We start from the raw sequence: 19703 nt of genomic DNA, 5'->3' as shown, positions 1-19703 counted from the left end.
AAGACAATTGTGCTTCATCTTGAGGTCATAAACACATGGCCAAACACTGTCCTCCAAGAGCAGAATTAGCAGTATCTTCCCAAAAGCCTTGGGGATCATAGAGATATTTCCTGGCAAAACTTATTCACCCCCCCCCCCCACGCACCTTCATTTAGAAATTAAATTTTGTGTTTACTTGTGTTATCAGTGTGTAACATTTACATTTGTTTGATGATCTGAAACGTTTAAGTGTGACAAACATAGAAATCAGGAAGAGAGTCAGAAAGGGGGAAAAATACTTTTTCACACTAGTCTATAAAACATTCAAAACTGAAAACATATTTCTAGTTTTAGTTATTTGACCGTATCTGTGCAGAGGTTTTAAAGGCCCAAGATGCTTTTGTTTTGTACAGCTCAAGTTGTTAAGCTGTTATTTTATACTTACTAAATACTAACACTACTAAATTTAAAAATTGTATCAATAACAATATTATTTCTGCTTAGCATCGTAAATATTGTTATCACAAACATTCTTGAAATATTGTGATGTAATTATGAGGCTATATCACCCAATCCCAATGAAATACTTGTGTAAAACCCCTTGAATTAAAATTGAAAATCTGTACTTCAACCACATTTTGATTTGATTAAAAATCTAATGTGATAGTGTACAGCGGCAAAACTTTCCAGAACTACTTGATTTAAAAAAATAAATAAAAAACAAAACAGAATTGCATTAACGCATCAGTGGTGGGCCGAATATCAGTATATGTATTATATTGCATTATATTGTGTGCTTTCTCATCCACAGCTCTATTCAGGTTTTACAAGAATGTATAAGTCAACTATTAATCAAATACTAACTCTATTTGGACGTTTTTTGGTTTTCCCTCTTTTGCTCTTCACACAGACCGTTTACTCGCATGCTAAAACGTGACTCGTGAGAAGAATATGGACTTCAAACACAAAAAGAAAGAAGAAACCTTTGAGTTCTGAAAATGTTAAGCCTACAAGGCTTCATATTCTTATTTCCCTATTATGAGAGTGTAACACACACTCAACACACTCAGCAGTAGCATAAAGAGCATCCAGCCAAATTAGGTCCAGTCCACTTGGATTTTTTTTTCTCTTCAGATTTAACACCACTCTTTATGTTTAAGGCTATTTGTTCTAAAGGTTTATCAATAAAACAAAAACACAGTAGCAGTGCTTCCTGACTAAAGGCTTATTTTCAAACACAAGGGATTTTTACAATTTACCTGCACTCAGCAAATCAGGCAGCACTACTACCAATAGAACTACAATAACTTACATCAATCTCTCCTTCATCAATTTCTCCATCATCCTCATCCTTCTTCTTGTCTCTGAAGGATTCCTGGCGTATCCTCTCCGGCCCTTTCGACCCATCTGTCCTCCTGGATTCGCTGTGTTTAGGAGATGGTGGAAGGATTGATTTTTTCTCCTTTTTACTGCTTTTGTCCTCGCTTTCCTCCTCATCTTCATCTCCCTCTACTTTTGTGTCTTCCTCATCATCCTCCTCGTGTGTAGGGATGCCAGGCTCCTCTGGGACCTCCTCATCATAATCAAGCTCATGTTCGTCCAGTTCCCGGGAAACTGACACAGAGTCATCCTTCACTTCCCTTAGCGCAGCAGCTCTCCTTGTCTCTTCATCTCTTATTCTTCCATCCTCTTCATCTTTGTTTTTGTAATCCTCCTCTTGATCATCCACTTCAGCTACCTCACATTCTGCAGAGGCAGCTTTTATGTAGTCATCATAGCCTTCCTTCCAGTCTTCTCCATCTTTTCCAGCACTAAGGCTCTTGACATGTTCTGGCTCAGAGTCTGGGGATAATGGAGTGCTAACAACTCTCTCCTCATCCTCCTTTCTTTCCCTCTCCTCCGCCACCTGAGGACTGTCTTCATTCCCCTCCATAAGCACAATGCTCTCATCATCCTGTCCCAACTCTCCCATTTCTCCAAAAGGTTCCTCATCCTCTGGCTCCGACACAAAGTCAGGCACCACCTCATCCTCCTCTTCCTCTAATTCCACATGTTTTCCATGGCTTTCCAGCATTTCTATGTCCCCTTCTTCATTGAGGATCTCGCTGTCTGAAATGACCCTGTCCTCCTCTTCATTAGGAGACTCCAGCAACTCACTGTCAGAAAGACCCTTCTCCTCCTCCTCAGGAGACTGAGGGGACTGGGTAGGGCTTTCAGGAGTATCCATGTGAATCCACTCTGGTGCAAAACAAAAACAAAAAAAGCAATCTGCCAAAAAAAGAAAGAAAAGACAACTGTATGTCACCAGTAATCTGATAGCAATTAAATACTGTTTAATGTAATGCTACGTGCCTTTTGTTAATCGATTTAAAAACAGTCAATTAAAAACAGTCACAATTAACCAATAAAATGTCTATAATCACAAATTAAATTTAAAATGATGCACCACAAAAATATGTTAATTCCGCTACCCACTGAAAGAAAAATGGTACAGTTAACTTTTATAGTAACATATAACTGTCATACACCATAACGTTAAATACTTGTTTTTGTTCATTTGGTGATAGCTGACACAAAGAACGGAAAAGAACCGATTTCTATTAACTTTGATAACACCGTTCCTGAGATTAAGACGTAGCTATATGTTGATCACAGCAGTATATGTTTTATATGAAATTAGTTTCCGGCGCTGCTAATTCACCAGCAAAGTAAACGTTAGCTATAACAAGCTAACTAACAACCACCATTTAGTTTTAGGTGTATATAAGTCTCCATATAGCTCCATGGTACAACTACATGTGTATACATAATTAGATAACATGCTCAAGTTTATAAAGACTACAGGTTTCCCTGTAGCATAATGTCACTGGTAACACTTACAATGGCTGGGTCGCGCTAGTTCGCAACAAGGCCCATAACTTGGCGGTGCGAAGACAAAGCTAATAACGAGTAAAGTGTCCCCAACCTATGGATAGTTTTCTTCAGCGATTATAAACGCTTGGCTTAACCGTACAAATAAGTGGACACTACCGGTTTAGTACGAAGCGTTCGCACCAGTACACTTGGCCGTCTTACGGTTAACAATGTAGCCTCCCCTGAAGCTAAGCTAAAAGAGCAAGTACACTGTGCTAGGAGCTAACAACACATTTTTAATCACCTTGCCGACACGAAGCTCTATAAAGACCACGCCTCTACCTTTTCAGCTGCACTCTCTCGCGGATATAACTTTTTACAGTCTGCAATAAATATTAGACGGTTTTATTTTTAGCCGCTGTAGCGATGAAAATAAAACACCCTGCACGGCACAGCGAGAGCGGCCATTACCTCAACGTCATCAAAATACGACAACCGTGTGGTTGGAACTGCGCTGAAAGCTAATCAGGGCAGATCTGAGATCAGTATGGTCCAACGTTGACAGGAGAATATCTGTAATATTTTAACAATGTTGTTAGACATACATGATTTTTAACCAGTTACTTAGAAATAATGGAAGACATTTTTGGGGAGCAGTTACGTCGTTCCATGTAAGTATTATTTTTGATTAATGTTTTCTCTTCAATTCACTTGGTGAACTCTCATCTCTGTTGACAATAACTGTAATATGGATACAATGTTTTACCACTAATTCTTTTTGAATTAACTATTTGAGTTAACTCGTCTAATTTCATTTATTTCAGTTCTCCATATCCAAAGACTTTTTTAAACCTTTGTTTAGTTCACTAAAGAACAACAAAGTAATCATCAGAATCAGAATCGTGTTTATTGGCCAAGTATATGTGCAGACACATACAGGGAATTTGGTTCCGGTAGATGGTGGCTCTCAAACACAGCAATGTAAATCACACACACACACACACACACACACACACACACACACACACACACGTGTCTATATATACACATTACACATACATACACAAAGCTCTGTAAACCAACTATAAATAACTAATCTAACCTTATATACATAAAATACAGAAATTAATGAGGTGGAATGAATACTACAAAATGTACATAAGGTGCAGCTGCAGTCTGGCAGTGGGAGCAGTGTGACAGGTCAACTGTTAAGAAGGGAGATGGCGAGGGGAAAGAAACTTCCTGTGTCGGGTGGTCCTGGTCTGCAGGCTTCTGTACCGTCTGCCAGAGGGCAGCAGATCAAAAAGTCTGTGTCCAGGGTGTGAGGGGTCTGTGATGATTTTCCCTGCCCGTTTCCTGGTTCTTGAGAGGTACAGATCCTGGATGGAGGGCAGGGGGGGTGCTGATGATCCTTTCTGCTGCCCGTACAGTCCGCTGCAGTCTGCTCCTGTCCTGTTTAGTGGCTGCACCATACCAGACTGTGATGGAGGAACACAGGACAGACTCAATGACCGCAGTGTAGAACTGGATCAGCAGCTCCTGTGGGAGACTGTACTTCCCCAGTTGTCTCAGGAAGTACATCCTCTGCTGGGTCTTTTTGAGGATGGAGTTGATGTTGGTCTCCCACTTCAGGTCCTGGGAGATGGTTGTACCCAGGAACTTGAAGGTCTTCACAGTCGACACAGGGCTGTCTGATATGGTGAGGGGGAGCAGAGTTGAGGGATGTCTCCTGAAGTCCACTGTCATCTCTACAGTCTTAAGAGTGTTCAGCTCCAGATCGTGCTGACTGCACCAGAGTACCAGCCGCTCAACTTCCTGCCGGTATGCAGACTCATCACCATCTTGAATGAGGCCAATGACGGTGGTGTCATCTGCAAACTTTAGGAGTTTGACAGCCGAGTTCTTGGAGGTGCAGTCGTTAGTGTAGAGGGAGAACAGTAGTGGTGAGAGGACACATCCTTGAGGGGCACCAATACTGAGGGACCGGGTTTCAGAGGTGATCTCCCCCAGCCTCACTTGTTGCTTTCTGTCTGTCAGGAAGCTGGTGATCCACTGACAGGTAGCTGGTGACACGCTGAGCTGGGAGAGTTTGGAGGAAAGAAGTTCAGGCACGATGGTGTTAAAAGCTGAACTAAAGTCCACAAACAGGACCCTGGCATAAGTTCCTGGGCGGTCAAGGTGTTGCAGGATGTAATGCAGCCCCATGTTCACTGCATCATCCACCGACCTGTTTGCCCGGTAGGCAAACTGCAGAGGGTCCAGCTGGTGGCCTGTAATGTCTTTCAGATGGGCTAACACCAGTCGTTCGAAGGATTTCATGACCACAGACGTGTCATATCAGTATTATGACCAGTGACTATATAAAAGTAGATTTTCGTCAATGATGTTGATTGTTGCAGTTAATAAACTTTTTAACATAATTCTTGATCATTGTTATTTATTTATTTATTTCTTTTTTGCCTTGAAAACAGTAGCTCACATTAAGCTCACAGCAAGTTGAGTGGCTGAGTGAAAAACTTAATGCTTAATACTGGTGGCAGCCAGTGCTATCCCTCAGCCCCCTAGTAGATGCACTTGTGGCATAAATTTGAAAATCTTAAATAAGTCTTAAATGAGTTGCTGTTTTCAATAGGCAAACCAATATAAACTGTCTAAACAAGAAAGGCCACTTTGTTTGAGCTAACTAATCGTTTGTAGATTATAAAAAAATTATTTGCTTTTAGTTTGATTAAACTTAAAATGTCTGTTTATTTCCAGAAACGTCTAACTTGAAAATTCTTGCCCATAATGAAACCAATCCTTATTTCTTCATATTTTGTTAGTAATATAGAAAATGAGCACAGTAATGTGTAAACATGAATACGGTGTAACTAGGCGGCACCAGAGTTACTACGGGAGAGGCTCAGAGTACAGCAGGAGTCTCCACCACATCACTTGCGAACAGGGCCTTTTTCAGTAGCTTGCCAAAGGGATCAATAACAAAAGTGGTCAAGAAAATAACAAATATAATTTGTAGATTGGTGAAACTGGCCAAGCTTTCCATCCAATTAAAATTAAATATACCCCTACCCCTCTTGAGATAAAACAATTATTTGTCAACTAGCTGTCAATCAAAAGTTTGTGCCGTCAGCAATTGAAGCGGTTAGACGCCGTATGGAGGTAGCAGGCAGACGAGGTGCCAGGCTTTTAGCAACAATGATAGCAGCAGAGTTTGGTTATGCTAGTAAGAGGGGAAAAAAATATGTTCTTGAGGAGTGGGAAACAACTTGTTTTTTTTTCCACAAATGTGTGCGTATGTGTGTTTGACCTGTGGCACGAACCTTGGTGTCTCTAAAAAATGCAACACGGAGCAGCATTTCACCAAAGTTCACAGCAACCTTTCCCAGGACTTTGTAGTGGGAAGCAACCTCTGCAAAAAAAAGGTAAAAGAATTGAAAACTATCCTCCAAAAACAACCATCTAAACAGACAAAGAACGCTAGCGCATCAACCGAGGCATCATTTAAAGTGGTGCACATCCTCACCAAGCACAAAAAACCCTTCATCAATGTCGAGATCATTAAAGAGGCAATGGCAGAATCATTGAGAAAATAAGACTGAGATTCTTTCTGCTATCGCTAATGTTCAGCTTGGCTTGAACACAGTCAGCAGATGCAGAGAGAAAGCTAGATTTGGACCTGCACAGGTGCTCCTGGTATTTACTTCAGTCTGATGAGTCTGTGGACTACAGTAATATGGCACAGCTAGCTGTGCACACATGGTGATGACTTTTCTACAAAGGAGGAATTTTTGACGTTGCTGCCACTGAAAACCAAGGAAGTTGGCATTTACAATGCAATGAAGCGGTACTTGTTGGGGGGGGAAAAATCCATTGAAAAACTGGTTTCTATAACAACTGATGGAGTAGCAGAGGTGACAGGACCTCACTCCAGATTTATTGCACATGGCAAAGTGCACCCAAACTTTGCTAAATGTTCGAACTATCACTGCATCATTCATCAGCAGGCATGACGTCACATAAAATGTGACGTCATGCCCGGATGGCCCGGATTGCAGCCGTTCGAAGACCAGATATAACGTTTCAGAACAAATACTCCAGCTCATATGTTAGTCTGCTCCAAGCATTTCCACTAAGGTAAGTCTTCTGTTGTAGTTATTACGTAATTTATCATAACATAATTGTTGATGTAGGTTACAAATAAGTATTATATTGACTTGAATAGAGATCAATGACTGTTTTCCACAGTCATTGATAGAGATTGACAGACCACGTGAATTTCGCGCGTTGCATTGTGGGTACTAGAGGCAACAAAATCAAAGCACTGCATCAAGCGCTAGTATTTCCAGCTTTGGTAATCATTAATTCTGCGGTTTTAATCCCTACTTGTATTTTATTTGCCCCCAAAACAGTTATGTACAAAACGACGGAGAACACGGCAGGTCCGTACGAAGACAGACTTGACGAAAAGGCAAAAAAAGAGGACAAAGAAAAAAATCAAAGGAGTAAAAGGGTGAGACCCATTTGTGCAAAAGTCACATGGAAGTCTGGTGTTGAGCAGACATAAGCTTTTTTTTTTTCTTATTGGGTGAGATCGAGGCTTTCATGACAATGAGAGGAGAGGATAACATACTACTAAGAGATGCTGAGTGGGTGATCTGGCCAAAAATCCGGATCAAGAAATTAAAAAGCTGAACCAGCAGTTGCAAGGTAGACACAAAAAAGTGTGTGAAATGATCGGTGCTGTGAAGGCATTCACAGCAGGTGCAGCAGCCACTATTTTGTGGTCCATCCCTTGAGGAACTACTCTCTTGTTTATACTCCTCCTGTTTTGCCTGTGTTGTTTTGCCACAGTTACTTCTTGCCCGCGTGTCTTGCTACTTTACCTGCATCATTTGTTTATTTCTACTAGCTTGTTTAGTGATTTGCTCCAAAGGCCACAGAAGGTGCCAAATGGGAATTCCTTTATGTTGTGTTTGAGCTAGGATTACCTGTTATAACAACAGTCACTGGCACAGCCGACAGTTCACCAGTTGAGTGTGTATATGTGGGCGACCGTGGCTCAGGGGGTTGGGAATCGCATCTGTAACCGGAAGGGCGCCGGTTCAATCCCTGGGCTCTCTGTCCTGGTCGTTGTGTCCCTGGGCAGGACACTTTACCCTACTTGCCTACTGGTGTTGGCCAGAGGGGCCGATGGTGCGATATGGCAGCCTCGCTTCTGTCAGTCTGCCCCAGGGCAGCTGTGGCTACAACCGTAGCTGCCTCCACCAGTGTGTGAGAGTGAATGAATAGTGGCATTGTAAAGCGCTTTGGGGGCCTTGAAAAGCGCTATATAAATCCAATCCATTATTATTATATGACTATTTGGCTTGTGTATTTTAGCGTGTGTGTGTGTGTAAGACATTTTAACACTGTATGCCTGGAGTGGATTTTAGTAGTTTTTCTTGTATGAGTCTGATGTCAATTCTGCCATGGTCTGCCATTCTGGACTATGGTCAATGAGCCACAGGTGTCCTCCTTACAAACCCAGTGTGTTCCCCGGAGGCTTCCATTAGGGGGTGCACTATCACAGCTTCCCAGTCTTTTTATTTTTATTGCCCACTGCCAGTTTCTGTCTCATCTTTTCATTCTTCGTCTCTTTTGTTCTCTCCATGTGTTTGAGGCGCTGTATTTACCTTTTCCAGTGGTAGTCATCCTTGGTGCCTGTCAGTAGTGGGAAGTAAAAAGTACTTTACTACTGTACTTGAGTAGAATTTTCAGGTATTTGTACTTTGTTTTACTATTTATTTTTCTGACAACTTTTACATTACTCCACTACCTACATTTTTACACAAATGTAAAAATGTACAGCAGGCAAAGAGGGAGCTGCAGGGAGGGTTTAGTGGTGTGCTGTCAGAGAGGCAGACCAAAATGGCTGATCTCCATCGTATAATCATAGGATGAAGAGACCACACAAGAGAGCTGTGTGGTGTGTTGAGCTGGAAGAAGCAGCTGGAAAGCTGTGTGAACTAAAAGTGAAAAGCATTTGTAAATAGCTATTCATGTGCATTGGGTACATTGATTACAATATTTTTACCTAACAACATATAGACATTAAAAAATTTTAAAATTTGGAGACATCAATAAATGACAGCAGCTGATCTGTTTTTCTTCCTCACACAAGACGACTGACTGCATTACCGAAATTATTATACCTACCACTAGAGGGAGCCAGAGCATCAAGTCAAATCAAGGGGCTTTAATGTCATTTTAACGATATACAGTACACAGTGAAATGAGACAGAGTTCCTCCAAGACCATGGAGAAACATATAACAGAAAATACACACAGGACTACATAAAGTGCAAGTGTGCAAAAATCAATGCAACACCAGAGAGAACGATACAGACACAACAACACACAAAAATTTCAGGTCGATCGAACCTCTGTTTTCATTTTTAAATGAGTGATGAAAAAGTAAAAACAGCTTCTTCATTGGGCATTAGCTTCAGTTGTGAACCAGTCCAGAACATTCTTCTTGTTCTCTTCAACCCATTTAATGTTAGCGATGGTTCTCTCAATGGATTGATCCAGTGCTAAGGTCCCAGAGCCAAAACCAACATCGGAATTGTCAGCCTTGAACTGCTTCAGCTGATGCAACAGACACAATGTAAATCAGGGGAGTAGTTTTAAAGAAATACATATACTGAAAATACATGGCTTTGTTCATATCACTCATCTCTTTTGTTATATTACAATTATGTTTTTTTCAACATTTTAATAATGAGACATGTTGTTTGTCATTCATAAAATGCTACAAACACTCAAACCTTTTGTTATTGTTATTGGATGAATGTTCCTCTTGCACACAGTCACTGCAACTTTTTATAAACTGACCAAATATTGCAGCTTGGTTATGGCACAAGACTGCACTGCTTGCATGTTGATGTTAAAGTTGTCATAGTCCTGAGTCTCAGGCCAAGTATTTTTGAGTTTTGTTCTGGACTTCTGATTCTCTCTTTGGACATTTGAGATAAATCATATTCAGGGTTTTGTGTACTGATTTCCTATTACTTGTTTATCTGTTTTTATTCATATTTCTTGGTTTCTTGTTTGATTATGTTAGTTCCTTTTGGTGCCCTGTCTGTCACCTCTGTGTCCTGTCCTCAGTGTCCATCCATCCAATCATTCGTTTCCGCTTATCGTTTTATATTGTTTGTTTTATCTTTTATGACTTGTTATCTTACGTGCAGTACTTTGTGATTCTGTATAAAGAGGTGCTATATAAATAAAATTTTATTTATTTATTTTTGTTTTCAAGGTTGCGGGGGGAGCTGGAGCCTATCCCAGTTATCTTAGGGCGAGAGGCAGGGTACACCCTGAACAGGTTGCCAGTCTGTCGCAGGGCTAACACACAGACAGAGACAACCAATTGCAGTCCCATTCACTCACCCATTCACACCTATGGGCAATTTAGTGTTTCCAATTAACCTGTCCCCACTAACTCAGTGTCTCCTGTGGTAATCACAGTGGTTGTCTCCATGTTTGTATCCCTTTGTGTCTCCCCAGTCACTCATGTCTCTGTGTAGCTCCGGTCTCTTTGTCAAGTTCATGCGTCTTAATCTGGGTCTCAGTGTGTGTTACTTCCTGTTTTATTTTCTTAGACCTCTCTCTTGTGTGTATCATGTTCAGTTTTGGATCCCTTGTCTTGTTAGTTCTATTCTTCACAGCTGTGCTCCCTGGTGTGTCCACTCTGTGTATATATTCTCTGTATCTGTGTCCTTTGTTGTGTCAACCTCTGTCAGTCTGTTTCTATGAGTCAGTCCAGACTAGTGATGAAGCGTCATGAAGCCTTGAATTGAAGATTACCAATAGTCAAGGCTTCACATTGGCTCTCTCTGGTCAGATCTTTTATTGCAATTTTAACTTTGTGTAACATTTAACTTTGACTTTTTTAGCTGTTGTCTGCCTTGCAACAGTCTGAGCATGGAAATAATCATTACCAAGAATAGAAATAAAAACATGAATGAGTGTGTGTTGTTCGTTTATTCATCTAATCTGTTTTTGGTTATGGTGTGATAATAGAAGTCTATCAATGCCCCCAAAAGTGGATTCTGGTCATCTGGACATAGTGTGTTCAGTGGGAGAAAGGTTTCCTCACTCATCCAAGTGACTTCTTCAGTCTCAGCTGACTGCAGGACTGTAATCAGCCATCTTACTTTCTGTATGCTCATACTGACATACACTCTTATTTTACTTACCTGCATTATTGAGCATGCATAAAGACGTTTTAACCCACTTTGGCAAGGACTGCCTAAAGCTTGTACGTCAGTATGAGCAAATGGCATGTAAGATGGCTGATTTCAGGAACCACCTGAGATTCAATCTCAGATGTTGATAAAAGAGGATTACTCCTGAAAGTCTGCAAATGAGCTCTTCTTCTGTCTCAGCAATGACAAGCCCCCAGCATCCAACATCAGCATGGAGGAGAGGAAGGTACTCACATCATTTAGTAATGACAACAATATTATCATCCTTCCGGCAGACAAGGGTAGGTGCAAAACCAGAAAGAGTAGCATGAGAAAATTTTGTCACTGGTCAGTGATGAAAATACTTATGAGCCCCTTATGAGGTTTGATTCTCATCATCCACTAGAGCAGACCTTCCCAAAGTGTAGGGCCCGCCCCCTAGGGCGGGGCTCCCACACAAACACAAAGCAGGGGATGAAGCATCGCTGAATATGTTTCCAAGCCAACTTCATTCTGAGCCAAAGACTAGAAAATATGGTGAAGCATATCTTCCCTTTGGCTTCACCTGTGTAAAGTGTGCATGTTAGTCCCCATAGGGAAATAGTTCCTCTGCATTTAACCCATTCACCCAGTGAAGCAGTGGGCAGCCGCCAGTGCAGCGCCCGGGGAGCAGTGTGTAGGGACGGTACCTTGCTCAGGGGTACCTCAGGGTAGCCGTTCAGTGGAGTCGAACCCCCGACCTTCCGATCATGGGGCCACCACTCTACCTACTGAGCTATCCCTGCCCTGATAAGTGCCGAGGTAGGTCTCCCCTGCAAAATTGGTTTTCCCTTCGTCGGGAGCAGCGCTGGGGGACAAACAGTATCCCACATTCTTGATTTTTAGTTCATTACTTGTTGTAATGACTAACTACTCCTGACATTTTGGAGACGTTAGCTCTTTATACAGTAAAGTTACAGCTGGATACAAATAATATCAGGCTGATCCTGCCACGATTTGTTCCCCCTTAAAATCACGGACAAACAGTATCCCATAGCTGTTTATGTTTTTAAACCAATTTCCACAGAGAGGCATTTTTTGAAAAATGTATTGATAGCAATGTTGAATATTATTACACAGGAAAAAACACAACTACATGTAAAATAATCACACTGTGACGCCTCTGCCTTTCTAAATGGAGGGACAGTAACTGCGTGTTTATATGTAAGCGTGTAAAACCTGAAGATAGAGACAAAATACCGTCACTGTTAATCTGACTATCTGCCATTCTGCAATTCCTCTCATGTAAACAATAACTTGGCGCACAGCGTGACGTGAAAAAAGGCACATACCTTTGACGTTGCGTGACAAACTCTGTATTCCTTGTCCACACGTAAACGCAAAAAATGAGTTTTAAAAAAGTCTCAGTTTTCGGTGATTCGAAACACCGTTTACATGTGGACGAAAGGTCAGAACGCATAGAAAGAGCTGCGTTTTTTTTTTTTTAAATACCCGTGTAGGTGTGGACATAACATAAAAGAGTTAGTAGTTTATTTTCTTACTACCTGTAACTTATTGCAGATTACTTGTATTTACTTAATTGTTTACTAAATGTTTGAGGTGTGAAATAAATTGCAATGGAGCAAAATATGGGTGTGTGTGGTTAAAGGGAGGACGCAAACATTTTTCTTGTAAAACAAATGGGGGCCTAGCAAAAAAAGTTTGGGAACCACTGCACTAGAGCATAAACTGGGTGTCATCAGGACTCTATAACATAGAGCAAACACCAACCCCGCAGACACAGTGGCCAGGGAAGCAGAAGAACATCACATCAAGAAGGCCCTGAGTAAATGTGGTTATCCCAGCTGGACTTTTATCAAAGCTGGGAAGGCGCCTAAAGAAAGCTCCAGCTGATCCAGGAGAGAAGGACAACCGCTGCCTAAGCGAAAACCCGTAGTGATTCCTTATGTCTCAGGAGTATCGCAACAGTTGAAATGCATTTTTTAAACACTGCGTCTCGTTGGCTTTTAAACCCCAAAATATGCTGCGCCAAAAATTCGTCCATCCCAAGGATCGGGTCCCCCAACACAAACAGAGTAATGTAGTGTACTGTACACTGTTAGGGGCCAGGAGGATTGCCAGTATCTATACATCGGGGAAACCAAACAACATCTGGCGAAGCGGATGGCACAACACAGAAGAGCTACCTCATCAGGCCAGGACTCTGCAGTCTATTCACACCTACAGGCCAGTGGACACTCTTTCAATGATGACGATGTACACATCCTGGACAGGGAGGAACGCTGGTTTGAGCGCGGAGTCAAGGAGGCCATTTACGTGAAAAGTGAAACACCATCTCTGAATCACGGAGGGGATCTAAGGGTCCATCTTTCACCATCTTACAATGCTGTGATTGAAGGCATCCCCAACTCTCTGTGAATGGTACTCATGTCCATTGATCATTGGTCTTTGGTCAATGGCCCATTGTTTCCTCAGTGGTGCTAGTTTCAGTCATCAAATGACATCTTCTATAACCGAAAATCCTCGCTCCATCTCTTTCTGGAATATTAGCAAAATTAACCCTGATACCCTTTCTACTGCCTTCTCTGGGTGTTTGCATTTTAATAACCTGCTCAGCCTAGAGGATTTGGTTTTCTATTATAACCACAGTCTCAATAATATTTTAAACTCTGTTGCTCCACTAAAAACCAGATCTGTATCATTTTCCCCCTCAGCACCCTGGTTTGCATCTGAACTCAGGCGTCTGAAAGCAAAAGGTCGACAGCTTGAATGTCTCTATAAGAAAACTGCATTATAAGGACTGTATTAGTTAGTCGTCTCCGTCCTTTTCTCTCCCCACATGCCACTGCCTTTCTTGTTCATAGCCTGGTCACTTCCCGGATCGATTACTGCAACTCTCTTCTTTTTGGTCAAAAATTGATCCATAAGCTTCAACGTGTCCAGGACTCTGCTGCCCGTATTATCATCAGGACCCCTTCCGTGCACCACCTCACCCCTGCTCTGCAGCAGCTTCATTGGCTTCCGGTTAAATACCGCATCAATTTCAAGATACTTTTTTACACATTCAAGGCTATCCATCATCTCTCGCCTTCATACCTCTCTGACCTGGTTCAGATCACCATTCCTTCTCTGTGTCTCAGATCCTCCTCCTCTCTTTCTCTGTCCATCCCTTCTCCCCGGCTAGCCACCATGGGGCACAGGGCTTTCTGTTGCTCTGCCCCCTATCTTTTGAACTCCCTTCCTCCTGAGATAAGAAACATCTCTTCCCTCCCTCATTTTAAGTCCAGACTCAAAACTCGCCTGTTCACAATGACCTATTCCACATAAAACTTTCCATCCTGGAATTATTATTATTATTATTATTATTATTATTCAGAATAATAATAATAATAATAATAATAATAATAATAATAATAATAATAATAATATTATTATTATTATTATTATTATCATCAATGGGTTAATAAATGTGGATATTTCAGAGTTTAACATCATATAAGCTAAGTAGCAGAGTTTCTTAGTTCCAACTATCACATATCTATCTGATTTATGAGTGGAGACTGGTGTCTGCTGTATTTTGAAATTTGTCTTCACTCACTGGTCCACGTGTCCATCAGGAACTTTGCTCCTGTTGTTTGTAATTTGTTTGTAGTATTCAAACAGAGGGGAGACTTTTTTTCTGAGATATTACTGAAAGCAACAAAGACAACTCAGAAAATGTGACAACCTATTTGTGTTTTGTTTCTTATACTTCATGATACTATTAATTAATATCTGCTAGGTAAGTATTTAAACCCACAGCCTACCAACACCAAAATACACGGACTACTGACCAGGATGCCTGGGGACCCCGATAATCCAGAAAAATAGATTGATAGGATTATTGCAGTTATAATAAATCTGCATTAAAATAAAATACAAGTTTCATTCTTTGATGCAACTTGCAGATTTTATCCAAAGTATACTATTACATAACAGCTTGTTATCTGATTCTGAACCATCTGATTCTGGTATTCAATTCAATAATTTCAAGAAAATATTGTTTGTATTGATCTTTAGATGATTAAACCATACTGAGGTCATATTGATCCCATATAAAAAAAAAAAGCTGAAATAAACAAAATGGTAAATGGACTGGTTCTAATAAAGTGGTTTCATACTCTACCTCAGCACTCAAAGCACTTTATACAACTTAACTCATTCATAAAAGCACTTTTTCTATGCCTTTTCTATGTAAGTGCTTTCTATCTAATATTCACATACTCGAATGAATGCAGTGGAGAGCAACTTGGGGTTAGTACCTTGCCCAGGAATATTTGGCATGCAAACTGGCAAGGGATCAAACCACCAACCCAACTAGATGACCTGCTCTACTTTATTTAGAGCCTGTTGATGGCTAACTAATCAGACATAGTTGTGTCAGACAAGCAGAAATGGCTGTAGTGATAGATGTAGCTATTCCAAATGATAGCAACATCAGGAAAAAAGAACACGAGAAGCTCAAGAAATAGCACGGGCTGAGAGAATGTGGAAGGCAAAAGCAACAGTGGTCTCCATGGTGATGGACTGAGGGAAGTGTCCCTCACATATATCAAACATTCCCTTTAGAAAAGACAATTATTCATGTCTTCTCCATTTGCGGGTAATGGCTCTCCCAGTGATTCACTGGAGTCCCAAAGCCTTAGAAACGGTTTTGTAACTCTTTCTAGAGTAACAAAGTCGGATGCAAATGACATCTGACTTTGTTCTTGAGTCTTTTAGAATCACCTGTTGCTTTTTGCTAAAGTGAAAAGCGTTCGTAAATAACCACTCACGTGCAATGCAAGGGTGTGTGCACTGAGTATTTTTATTACAAGATCTTTACCCAACTCCATATAGACAGTTAAATGTTTTGTTTTTTTAATTTGGAGACATCAGTAAATGATAGCGGCTAAGTGTGGTCAAGTCCTAAAGCATTGCCTAAGAGTTTTGCATAGACCCGTTTTTCTTCCTCACACAAAGCGACTGATTGCACTACCAAAATTACAATACCTACCTTTAGAGAGAGCCAGAGCATCAAATACAGTCAAATCAAATGGCTTGTCACTGTCACTTCAACCATACAGTACACCAGGGGTGTCAAACTCAGTTGGAGGGGGGGCCAAAATTCAAGGCACACTTTAGGTCACGGGCCAAACAAGATAAACATTTTTGAACACACTAAAACAAGGTTTTTTAAACATAAATATGAATAAAAACAGACAGGAATATTATTCCAGAATAAATACAATTAAAAAAATAAACTTTAACTTTAAATATTTTGCTCTCCATAAAAATATATCTTTTCAAAATTATGCAAGTTAGAAATATAAACATGCTGCCAAAAACCCCAGAAAAAATAAATGAAAGCATACACAAGGTTCGAGCCGCATGTAGATGGAGCCAAGTGCCCCAACTTTGTTCAACATTAGTTGGCAACAGGGAAAGTGAGGCAAGTTGCGCTGGTGCATTTGTGACAGCTTCACTTGAAATGCCTTCACCGCATCATACATGCCATGTCCATGAACTGACAGGTTTCCTTGCTGAGCTCAAAAATTATATTGAGAACTTTTCCCCAACTCAGCCAACAGACCTCTGTATGATAAGGAATGTCGGCAAACTCTGAATCTATTTCCCACATAAAAGACTGAAATTGAAGGTGATTTAAAACTTTTAGCTCAGATAAAATGTATGGTCTGCGTTATGGTGATCATTACATGCTCGATTTTTAAGACTTTACCACACTGCGTTTCCTGATGTGTGATGCAGTGATCTGCTGTTAATTCACCTGCATCTTTACTAGATCCTACATCCTACACAACACCAGCGCTCCATCTGTTGTCCCAGGGCAGTTTCATGTCGGTTACACTTTGAAATACGTTTTCAAAAATGTCTTTTCCTGTCGTTGTCCTGCGCATCGATTTAATTTCCAATATTTCCTCTCCACGGATGAAGATGGTCAGCTGTGCAATGTCCATCATGTCTGTACTTTCATCCATAGCAACAATTTAATGTATTTCTCCTCAAACTCACATTTGCCAAAATCTCCGTTTTGTCTGGACACAAGACGTCGCACACCTTCATCGTGCAGCTCTTCAGAAACGCTCCCTCGGTAAATAGCCGGGCTGATTTGGTTATCTCCTCTGCTACAATAAAACTTGCTTTCACAACCAGTAGCGGTTTTAGATACGGGCGACACGGGGGGTTGCCCGGGGCGGCATCGTGGAGGGGGGCGGCATCACGGGCATCGGCAAAAAAAAAAAAAAAAAAAAATGCTTGTACTCATGCTGGCCCGACGTCAGCCAGCGCATATTGGGAATGGCATAGGCACCGATCGGCTTTCTATCGCCCATTTGCTGGGAGTAAGGGCGCCCTTCGTTTGCCAGGTGCGCCTGCTGCTTGCGGCGCAGAGAGGAGAGGGCGGGGCGGCGGGGGATTCTCTGACCGGCTGGAGCAGCATCTAATAACCAACTCGCAAAGTAACACAAAATAAAAAGAAACCAACAAACACGAAAACACCAGACATTATGAGACAGACTTATAATTTGCACCGATGTTTTTTCGAAATTCTATACACGAAAAGTGAGCGCGAGAGCCCTCGGTGCGCCTGCTGCTGAAGTCAAAGTAAACTTTATTGTCATCTCCGCTACATACAGTCCAGTATATAGAGCAGGGGTCCCCAATCCCAGTCCACGAGGGCCGGTGTCCCTGCATGGTTTAGATGTGTCCTTGATCCATCACAGCTGATTTAAATGGATAAATTACCTTCTCAACGTGTCTTCAGTTCTCCAGAGGCCTGGTAATGAACTAATCATGTGATTCAGGTGTGTTGACCCAGGGTGAGATCTAAAACCTGCAGGGACACCGGCCCTCGTGGACTGGGATTGGGGACCCCTGATATAGAGAGACGGACGACAAGGCTCCAGTTACAGCAGTGCAAGCAAACAAAAAATATATGTAAGAAGAGTAAGAAAATAAATATACACTTTAGGACCAGGGGTAAAGGGATCAATAACAATTTAAAATTTACAGTTTGATGATTTAAAGTCTCACACACAAGCCATCGAAGGGGGGCTTGCTGCTTCCAAATAGAGCACATTTCATTTATAATGTTGTAAATCCAAATCCATTATGTATTCATGATTTGAATCCTGGGTTGTGTGAAATCTCAGAAATGCACCCTAGACAAAGTGAATCTGTGAACTAAGGTGTAGGTGTGTTAGATCATGTTGTGGTGATCCTTGGGTTGAGATGGGTGTTCATACTGGAGTGCAAAATTAAAACCAATGGAAGACGGACAAGAAAAGTTCAAAGCCTCAGTTTAGAAAAAGAGAAAAGAAGAGGAGGAGAAATGAGCAAAAGATGCAGGTAAGCAGATGTGTCATTGGATACTGGCAGGTCATCCTGAAACAATCAGAATCAGAATACTTTATTAATCCCTAAGGAAATTATGTGAGTTACAGAAGAAATGGTAAAAATAGCAACAGTAACAGACTAAACTCCAAACAGTACATTATGTTACAGATTTTAATATTAATAATTAGTCATTGTCAGTTGTTGTTTCGTACTGTTCTCATTGTATGACGAATTATGATGGCTGTTTGGTAGCCGTTTGCATACTATGCATACTCTCTCTCTCTTCATATGTGTGTGTACAACAATTTTATGTTAATGTACAATCCTTAATATGTTTTGTGTGTATGCGTGTGTGGGGAGGAGGGGGGAGGGGGGGGGGCAGAGGGAGTGTTCGCCCAGGGCGCCAAACTGGCTAGGACCGCCACTGTTCACAACAGCTTCACTTTGTGATTTTGCTCTGGTGAAAACCATCTGCTGAAATGTCAGATTCTTCTTTAGCTCTTCTACCTTCTGTAGTTTCTGCTCTGCATTTCGGTTTTTCAGCTTATCCTGACGTTTTGTCTTGAAGTGCCGCCTAAAATTAAATCCCTTAGTTACAGCCACATTAGCTCCACAAATAAGATGCGGGTTTACCAGCAATGTTTGTAAACATATATTCAGTCTCCCGCCGCCGGTGCAGAAAGGCTCTGTTTTCAGAATCAACTTTTCTCTTCGCCATTGTGAGCAGCTAGCTAACAGAAGTTTGACTTGATTGAGGGGGGAATGTTCCCAGGTAGCCGAGCGTTCGGCAAGGAGGCTGCAGCGCTGCATTATGGGATCTGTAGTTTGTGTGTTATTAGCACCTCATATCGCCGGGCCATGCATAACAATAATAATAAATCTACATAAAATGATCTCTCTGGCCGGATATAAATGTACGCCGGGCCGGATGTGGCCTTGACTTTGACACATGTGCAGTACACAGTGAAACGAGACAGCGTTCCTCCAAGACCATGGTGCTACATATAAAAGAAGATCAACACAGGATTACATAGTGCAACTGTGAAAAAATTGCAAAAACCAATGCAACACCAGACAGAACAGAACAATACGAACACAACACAGTGAAGCATTGACAGAATGTAAAAAAAGGTGTGTGTGTGTGTGTGTGTGTGTGTGTGTGTGTGTGTGTAACCAGTGAATAAAACCACTATTGTTTTTAGACTTAAAAAAAAAAAAACTTTAATCAAACGTTACTGATTTTCCCTAATGAACAGAAATAAAAGTGTTCAG

General features: G+C 41.2%; 1 protein-coding gene across 1 annotated transcript in view; it reads right to left on the bottom strand.

The window, feature by feature from the left end:
* The window catches only part of zc3h18 (zinc finger CCCH-type containing 18), a 59081-nt gene extending 55784 nt beyond the window's left edge, over window positions 1-3297 (bottom strand). Inside the window, exons 1-2 of the mRNA XM_085462797.1 lie at window positions 2860-3297; window positions 1292-2247 (exon numbers count right to left, since the gene is read on the bottom strand). Of these exons, the coding sequence (XP_085318923.1) occupies window positions 1292-2206 (915 nt within the window). The 5' untranslated portion in view covers window positions 2207-2247; window positions 2860-3297. The remainder of the gene's footprint in view (window positions 1-1291; window positions 2248-2859) is intronic.
* Window positions 3298-19703: the final 16406 nt, after the last annotated feature.

The sequence above is a fragment of the Copadichromis virginalis genome, linkage group LG7 (genome assembly GCF_057382275.1).
Source record: "Copadichromis virginalis isolate Kocher_CV1m ecotype Utaka linkage group LG7, C_Virginalis_male_GT1.1, whole genome shotgun sequence".
In the NCBI taxonomy this organism is placed as follows: Eukaryota; Metazoa; Chordata; class Actinopteri; order Cichliformes; family Cichlidae; genus Copadichromis; species Copadichromis virginalis.
This window is presented reverse-complemented; position numbering and strand designations above follow the sequence as displayed.